Source organism: Ctenopharyngodon idella, chromosome 13, assembly GCF_019924925.1.
Source record: "Ctenopharyngodon idella isolate HZGC_01 chromosome 13, HZGC01, whole genome shotgun sequence".
Classification (NCBI taxonomy): Eukaryota; Metazoa; Chordata; class Actinopteri; order Cypriniformes; family Xenocyprididae; genus Ctenopharyngodon; species Ctenopharyngodon idella.
The window spans coordinates 30,017,998-30,027,601 of record NC_067232.1 but is presented as its reverse complement, the minus strand read 5'-3'; the positions used below and the strand labels follow the sequence as shown (position 1 = coordinate 30,027,601).

The window sequence follows — 9,604 nt, the reverse complement described above, 5'->3', positions numbered from 1 at the left end:
GAAGACAATGTAGGCAAGCAGAGAGAAGATGGAAAAAGAACAAGCTCCAATTTCACTATGAATCCTTCAGAGATTCGTTATTTAAGTTTCAGAAAGCTGCAACCGATGCAAAAAAATATTTATTTTTCTATCATTAGGACAAATGCTAATAACCCAAAATTCTTGTTTTCTATCATAAATTCTGTTATCAATCCACTAAATAGTATATCTTAACAGTCCCCACTGATTTCTAGTGAGGAGTTTTTATATTTTTTCAGCCAAAAGACAATTGATCAACGTTCCCAGATTCCGTCAGGGGCTATTAATCCATCAGACTCTCCTGCCTGCATTGCAGAGTGGAGTGAGTTTCAGCCTGTTACTGTATCAACACTAAAAGACGTTGTGGAAAAATTGAAACCCGCTTTTTGCGTAAACAGTATGATACCTAGTCGTTTGTTAAAGCAGATATTCGACTGTGCATCATCGAGTTTGGTACATTTGATTAACAAAAGCTTGCTTGGTGGCTCATGCCAAACAGAGTTTAAACATGCTGTGGTGACTCCCAGGTTGAAATGGCCAAATCTGGCCCATGATGTTATATTGTAATAATAGACCTATTTCACAACTGCCTTTTGTTTCAAAATTTTTAGAAAAAGTAGTTCTCTAACAATTGCTTTCACTCTTGAATGGAAACGTTCCAATTGGGGTTTAAAGCAGCCCACAGCACAGAGTCAGCTCTGTTGAAAGTGCTAAAAGATATTTTCCTAACTCTAGACAAAGGAGATGCTGCTATTCTAGTGCTGCTGGACTTCAGCACAGCATTCGACATGATTGACCATAATATCCTTATCTCTGGCCTGGAAGACATAGTAGGTCTAAAAGATACGGTCTTGAAATGGTTTAAATCCTTTATAAGTGACAAATATTTTTCAGTCAATTAGGGAAATTTGACATCCACCAAAAAACGCCTCTGTGTACCACAAGGGTCTATTTTATCTCCCACACATTTCTCTTTGCTTCTGTTTGCTTTTCTTTGCTTCTCTTATTTGCTTCTGTTGGGTAGCATCTTTAGAAAGCATAGAGTATCATTCCATTGTTTCGATGATACCCAACTGTATGTATGACTAAGGCACCCAACAAAATCTCTGGATTCTCTTCTAACTTGCCTAAATGTTATCAAAAACTGGATGGCGAATTTTTTTTTTTTAATGTTAAACGAGGACAAAACAGGTTATTGTATTTGCCCAGTCAGATGTCTCTGCAAAGGTCCTTTTAGATTTGAGGCCGTTGGCATCGTACTGTAAAATGTCAGAACGAAATTTAGGTTTCATAATCGACGATAAATTAAAAATGGAAAAGCAAATCAATTCAGTGTTATGGGCCTGCTTTTATAATCTGCATCTTCTACTGAAAACCAAACCTTTCTTATCAAATGTAGACTTTGAAAGAGTCATTCATACTTTTGTTTTATCATGTCTCGATTTTTGTAATTCCCTTTATGGTGGCATCTCCACCGCATCTTTGGCACGCCTGCAATCTGTGCAAAATGCGGCGGCGAGTCTCTTAAAGAGGGTCAAGAAATTTGAGTCCATTACACCAGTCTTGGCAAATTTGCACTGGCTTCCTGTTCATTTTAGAATCAAATATAAAATTGTAATGTTTGTATAAAAATATTTAAATAACCAGGCCCCCATGTACCTTATTAATCTGTTGATTCCTTGTAATCCCCCTAGAGCACTGCGCTCAGAAAACCAAAAACTACTTACAGTACTAAGGACAAATCTCCTTCAAAAAGGCGATTGTGCTTTTGCAGTTATGGGACCGAGATTATGGAACGAGTTGCCTTTATCTATTAGATCTGCCACATCCTTATCAGTATTCAGGAGCCTGCTGAAATCTCACTTAGTTCTGGCAGCTTACAACAGTTAAACTTGTAGGGTAAATGTGGTGTCTATGAGGTTTGATTTGTTAATATGTGTATTTTTGTGCATCTGTTTGCTACTTTTTTACCGATATTATGTAAAGCACTTTGGTACAACTTTGGTTGTTTTTTAGTAGTGCTATATAAATAAACAAACAAAACAAAACCAAACCAAACCATAAAATAACTCCTCGGTAACCCAGCTCTGCGTATGTACCTCAGTGGTGGGAGTGTGGACGGGGCTCCAATTAATTCCGATGAATTCCTCCCAAAATGCCCTCAACGATGTATGGTATTGCCGGCTCACACACCTGGACAGACTCCACGTTGGCCTTGGGCTCCAAGACGAAAACAGCCACTAGAGAGATCTGTCTGGCTCAAACTTTGTGATGGGCTTGGGATCTGATTCAGCGGAGGGCTCTGGCTTTTCCGTGGCAGGCAGGGCTGAAGGCTGGCTGGGCTCTGGGTCTGGAGTGGGGCTGGCGATGTCCTCATCAATGATGCAGATGGTGAAAGGTGAGTTGCACTGCACCAGCACCCACTCCACATGCACTCCTGAACAAAATCTTAAGACCGGGGGAAACATTACAAGTATTCGCATTTCGCGCTATTGGATCGTAACCAGGTTGTAAGTACTGCTTAAAAATGCCAAAAGAAGAAACAGGAACAAGAGACAAAAAATAGAGAGTATGCAATTTATTGAAAACTGCATTTAAACTCAAACAGGCTGTTCATCAGCTGATCAAAAGACTATAGCCCAAAAAAAACCCACAACAGAACTAAAAGTGTCAAAAAAGGACTCAATATTGAGCAGCCCCACTGTTCTTCTTGATCACCTCAAACACTCGTTTCGGCATGCTTGATGTGACTGTTTCCAGGAGGCTGGTGGGAACGTTGCTCCATGTGGTGAAGATGGCTTCACGAAGGGCATCCACGGTCTGGAACTGACGTTCGTTTTGTAAACTTCCCTTGCCATCCATCTGCAAACATTCTCAATGGGATTTAGATCAGGGGAACACGCAGGATGGTCCAAAAGAGCTCTGGGAGAAGTCCTTCGTCAGGTGGGCATTGTGAACTGCAGCGTTGTTCTGTTGAAAGACCCAGTCATTACCGCACAGACGAGGGCCATCAGTCAAGAGGGATGCCCGCTGCAACATGTCCACATAGCCAGCCGCCGTTTGACGCCCCTGCACAACCTGAAGCTCCATTTTCCATTGAAGGAAAAAGCACCCCAGATCATGATGAAGCCTCCTCCACTTTGCCGTATAGAAAACATCTCCAGTGGGATCTCCTTGTTATGCCATTAGTGTTGGAAGCCACCAGGACCGTCCAGGTTAATTTTTTTTCTCATCAGAGAATAAAACTTTCTTCCACCTTTCAATATCCCATGTTTGGGCTCCCTTGCAAATTCCAAACGGGCAGGTTTGTGGCATGGGAGGAGACGTGGCCTTTGAAGACATTTTTTGTTCTTTAAGCCCTTCTCTCGCAGAAGCTGTCTTATGGTTATTGGGCTGCAGTCAGCATCAGTAAGGGCCTTAATTTGGGGCAAGGATCCGCCTGTGTCTTCATGGACCGCTCGTCGGATCCTCCAACTCAGTGCAGGTGAAATCTTTTTGGTTCTACAACTTGACTTTTTTTGTCCTGTAACTCTCAGGATCTTTTAAGAAATGTAAAATGACCTTACTGTAAAATGAAATGTAAAATGTCTTACTGCGTCCAACCTCGGTAGTGATGGCGCATTGCGAGAGCCCTTGCTTGTGCAGCTCAACAATCCTGCCACGTTTAAAGACAGAAGGCCTTTTTGCCTTTGCCATCAGGAGATCAAGACAGTGTGAAGTCTGAAGAAGAATGACATGAAAGCCCTATTTTTGCGCAGATTTTAACTTTTTAAGGCTATGGTCTTAAACGTTTGATCAGCTGATGAACAGCTTGTTTGAGTTTAAATGCAGTTTTCAATAAATTGCATACTCTCTATTTTTTGTCTCTTGTTCCTGTTTCTTCTTTTGGCATTTTGAAGCAGTACTTACAACCTGGTTATGATCCAATAGCGCAAAATGCGAATACTTGTAATGTTTCCCCTGGTCTTAAGATTTTGTTCAGGAGTGTATTCGGCAAACTCCCTAGAGGACCATCCACGGGCAGATGTGCCTTCAACCGCTCTGTAACGCAGTTAGTAGATAAGGAAAGTAGGAGGTGGGAACCGGCGAATATTCAACGTACTTTAATGATAAATAAACAAACACAAAGCGATAAAAGCGGCAGCCCCTCATGGATGACTGCCCCACACATAACCAAAACATAACAAAGTCCAGGCCTGGTCCTCTCTCGTTCTTCACTGTCGGCGCTCCTCCTTTTTTGTTTCCGAAGCTCCTCGGTGAGAGATACGAGACTGGTGGTAGGCGCAGGTGATGCTCATCAGTCACGTCACCTGCCCTGCTTGGCACACGCTTGTTGAGGCTGGTGTTATAGAAAACACGGAGCTGTTAGGGCAGTGGGTGAGGCATGCTAGATCAAGAAAGTCCCTTGTGTGATCTTCGAGGGAGCAATCTCCCTGCTTGGAGGAGATTGACAGCAGGGATATCCATGTTTTAAATTTACCATAAAAAAACCCTAATTTGTGGCCTTGTGTTCTGTCAGGGGTTGCTTGTATTAAAATCCATTAAATGATGCATGATGCAGAATGAAACTTAAATACCGAGTCTTTACTGTTCTTAACAGACCAAGGAACGGGTGACACACTAATCGGGGACCATGGCAACTTCTGAAAAAAAAAAAAAACTAGATACAAATACAGATGTGGCAAGCAGGGCAGGGCCGAGAGCCGTGAGAGGACGGCGTGAGGCCGGTGGCGTGATTGATAATAGGCGCCACTTGCAAGCCACACCTTGTACCTCGTGTCTCGTATCTCTCACAGAGGAGCTTCAGACACATAAAAAGAAGAGAGATGACAGTGAAGGACAAGAGAGGACAAGGCCTGGACTATTTTACATTATGTTTTGTTTATGTGTGTGTGGCAGTTGTCTGTGAGGGGCTGCCACTTTTCATTTTGTTTTGTGTTTATTTTATTGATAATTAAAGTTGTTAAACATTCACCGTTTGCGCCTCCTCCTTCCCCAAACAACATATCATGTTATATTGGTGCTGAAGCCCAGGAGGGAGGAGGAACGCGCTGTCAAAGAGCCCTCACTGCTGTGGGGAATCCGCGGTGCCATCAAACAGAGCTGAGCGGAGTCTGCCGCCATGGACGCTCGAGGCGGTGGGCTGGAATGAGTTGCTGGGGGGACAGACACCCGCTGGCCTTCTGGGTTGAAGAGGGGTGGCTACCATCCGTGAGGGAGTGGAGGAGTCAACCCCATTTGCCTGAGGTTGGAGCCTGTTGCCGTCCACCATGATGGGGAGGAGCAGGGGACTCTTGCCGGCTGCCCGAACTCAAGAGGAGCCATCGCCATCCACCAGGCAACGGAGATTTGTCGAGCCGACCACCGAGGGTTATCCAGAGTTCACCCAGCCTGGTGGAGGGCCGGATGGCAGTGCGTTTTGGGAACTGGACCAAGATTTTTTTTCCTCTCTCGTCTCTGTCGAAACACAATATTGTAATGCATTAATTTTAAGAGTAGCCTTCCCCAACACTGGTTATATTTACCTTCGTGTCTCAATCGTTAACTCAGATTCTGGATTAACAGAGATAGATGTGTCATTAATAGAGCTGACAATAAATCATCTGCAAGATGTTTCACAGAGATGAGGCCCAGGTATACTTCAATTTTCGCATCTGGACGCGTCTCACGCGGAGTTGTGTCCGCACGTATTCCAACGTATACTCAACCCCAGATGAACGCAGGCGGCTCGACACATAGAAGTGGATGGCAGAAGTATACTCACTTCTTTACATCAATCAGTGTACCAGCTGTGACTTTGTGTAATAGATACAGTGCTTCCAATGTGTCGGTATACTAATATAGTCTTATACTGGGATAATATTTTTTAAAAGTCTAACATCAGTCTTTATTATGTATATAATAAAATAAAAGCTTTCAGGTAAAATCTTTTATGAAAGGTTTATTAGAATATAGATCAGATTAGATCTGAGAGGTCTATGAATATTGAATTAGTGGGTAGGCTGATAGCTGAATATTCAAACATCATGGTAAAATGAGGTGGTCACTGAACTTCTGTGGGTATAAAACTGAGGCATTCTCACACAGAGTCTGCTCTCCAGGATAGATCTATCATGGAAATGTCTGACTGGGGAGTGACAAATGCAGATTATCAAACCATCCAATACTGCTTTCCAAACAATAATTTGTCTTGTACCAGAATTATCCGACCTGAAGTGGAGTACATTTTTGTGTACATTTTTGTTGCAGTAACATCAGTGTTCACCGTGTTTCTGAACCTGTTGGTGATCATCTCCATCTCGCACTTCAAGCAGCTCCACACTCCCACCAATGTGCTGATCTTCTCTCTGGCAGTGGCTGATCTGATCGCAGGACTGATTCTCATGCCAGTGCAGGGAATGAAACTGATTGAGCCATGCTGGTACTTTGGAGAAATATTTTGCTCTATATTTCCTCTTATTCTTTATGTGGTTGTCGTGGCATCTCTTGGTAATTTGATTATTATATCTGTGGATCGATACATTGCTGTGAATGACCCTTTGCGATATCCAATGAAGGTCAATAATAACAGAGCTGTTGTTTCTGTTGTTGTAAACTGGTTATTCTCCTTCATATATAATTTTTATCTGTTGTATGAGTTTCTACTGTATCCAGAGAGGAACCACACATGTATTGGAGAATGCATACTTTCTTTTAATTTGGAAAATATAATACTAGATGCTTTTGTTTGTTTAGTGGCACCTTGCTGTATAATTATTCCTTTATATGTGAAAATCTGCTTTGTAGCAAACTATCAAGCGAAGCATTTAAATTCAGTCACAGACAAAAAGGCCAAATCAGAAAAAAAGGCTGCAAGAACCTTAGGGATTGTAGTACTGGTTTATCTTCTTTTTTGGACGCCATACTATTTATATTCTCTTTCTGGTGGGCATGATGAAAATGACTCTCTTATAATTAAAGTAATGGATTGGATTGTGTGCATGAATTCCTGTATGAATCCACTTATATATGCAATGTTTTATCGATGGTTCAGACTGTCAGCAAAATACATTTTGACACTGAAAATATTTCAACCTTCATCGGCATACTTAAATCTGTTCCCAGAAGAGAAATGATCACTAACACTCTCGTGCAAATGTAAATGAGATAATGTGTCTCTAAATGTAATAGAGTTCTTGTTTTAAGCACCTCCTTATAGAACATTAGATGGCATGTAACAGCTGTTTTTTATTTATTTTTTAAATATGGTGTCTAACATGTATATTGTGATCGTATTTGTGATCATATTTGTGAGTGACACTATCTGCTCCATTTGCTCTGTACATAAAAGAACAGCAAAACTGTGGTGATGCTGCTTGGAAGATAGATGTAAAAAGAAAATTTAATATTTGTCACACTAAAGTAGTTATTACAAAGATAATCTTTAGGTTAAATTAAAGAAATCTTCTTTATTACAGTAAAACAATTGAGACAAATTTCTCAATGTGAGCTTAAATCATTAATGATGGACAAGAGTGATGTTTAATCATTATAATGACAATTATTATTTAGCTCCTGATTTCTGCCTGTTTTTTGCCTTATAAAAAAGAATGAACCAATTTACCAGTATGACATTCAATTAGTAATACACTCATTTTGTATTTCTACAGTGTGTTAAGCATGTACATTAAAAAGGCATTTACTTCACCATGATTACTTCACTATAATTCATTAAGGCTAAAAGCTCTCAGTGGTGTGTCGGGTCCTCACAATAGAAGTAATAATGATGATTTTTGCTGGAATAAGAGGGAACCCAGTGTGCCTGTAGCTTTCTTTATTTCTGTTTTGATGAGTGGCAGAAAAAAAGTAAGGCCTATTTAGGACATATGGCATATTTAATCTGCTCCACATTAGACACCAAATCAAGCTGTGATATGAGATCAAACATATATATTGTAAATGCGGAGGGCAATTTCACAGGTCACAACGGCACTCAAACTACTTACATCATTCCACATTTCCCTCTGTTAGATGCAGTGTGAGTATACAGTACACAGTACACAGTTTTATTGTCTAGAGCAGTGCTTCTCAAACCTGTCCTGGAGACTGTGAAACACAAAAATATCTAAAAAAAGACTGTGTACACTTACACAGGAGTGTCCAGTCCTGCTCACGGAGGGCCACTGTCCTGCAGAGCGTCAAACACACCTGAACCTGCTCTTCAGGATTACTAGAAACTTCCAGGCAGGTGTGCTGGATCAAGTTGGAGCTAAATTCTGTGGGACATGTAACTATATGAGGTGGCAAAATGGGCCTTTCACCTCACTCTCAAGTTAAAGACAACCAGTATTGAAACAAATACTTTAGACAAAGTAATGTTTGCATAATACAATCTACACTAATACTAAAACAATCACTTCAGCAAAGTTATTAAAAAATATATTTGATCAAATTAGTCCAGAATAAACTTTGTGTAGCTGCCCATGATCGCATCAGGCACCAGCTAAATTTAAAGCTAAAATGCATAGTGAAACACTGTGAGTTTTTGCACTCTCAGGAAAAAAAAAGTACAATAGCCATTCAAAAAGTATATATGCCTTTTAGGGGCAAATAAGGTACAACAGCTTTTGTACCTTTTTTCCTAAAAGAGTTTAAAATAAATAAATAAATAAAAACAGAAACTGGAGGTCCCAACCACCATTAACAATGTAATTCATGACCAGCCCTTTCATTCAATGTCATTTATGACCAGCCCCCATCACCTGACCTTGACACAGGCTCCAAATCTCACACTGGCTATGCTTCTACACTTTGCTTCAATCTTTACAATTGATGAATCCGAACATAGTGTTTACATGAATGCTAAATAAAGTGATTAGGTTGATGTGCGCATTTATATGTCAAGCTTCTAATCGGAATTGATTTTTTGACATGCGCACACTGCATGAATATACAGTTTCCAGCTGTTTGTGCATAAGCATTCTCCTACTTTAGTTCTTTATGTTTTAAACAGCAGGCTTAATATTTATCCATTTCTGGTCATAGTTTGGATACATAAGCTTATGAACAGTTGCCCCTCCCCACGGCCAAAATCATTTGTCTGTGGATGAGTATGAAACAAGGACTGGTGTGATGTTGTCCTGCTCCACTTCACAGACGATGGGTGAAAAGAGAATTTTAGAATGACATGACAGTAATTTATGACACCATATTCAACAGGAAGAACAGCTCGTTCCGCACATCGTATGTCATCAGTGTTAGGGAAAGTTACTTTTAAAACTAAAGCATTACAATATTGCGTTACTCCCTAGAAAAGTTACTAAATGCATTTCTTAGTTACTTTTTATGAAAAGTAATGCGTCTCTACGGAGCCCCACACATGACATGCAAGAAAAAAAATTAGATTGTGCGCACAATTTACTAATTCGTTCCTACGGTTTACTAAATCGTTTGCACGATTTACTATTTCGTTCCCTCGATTTATAAATCATGCACATGATTTATAAACTTTTTATCATTTTGAGATGCTGTAAAGAATAATTCTAAAAGGATTTACTGCAGTGAAAGAGCTTGTTTCACTTTATTTCGAGGATTTTCGGAGCGCGGA

General features: G+C 40.5%; 1 protein-coding gene across 1 annotated transcript; it reads left to right on the top strand.

Moving 5' to 3' along the window:
• The first annotated feature begins 6,137 nt into the window (after positions 1 to 6,137).
• Positions 6,138 to 7,133, top strand: LOC127525581 (trace amine-associated receptor 13c-like). The gene has a single exon (XM_051918229.1). It carries the CDS (start codon positions 6,138 to 6,140, stop codon positions 7,131 to 7,133), a length of 996 nt encoding a protein of 331 aa, XP_051774189.1.
• Positions 7,134 to 9,604: the final 2,471 nt, after the last annotated feature.

Bases quoted from the DNA above. Each gene is read 5' to 3' on its own strand.
- LOC127525581 (XM_051918229.1), top strand. From the start codon at position 6,138: ATGTCTGACTGGGGAGTGACAAATGCAGATTATCAAACCATCCAATAC.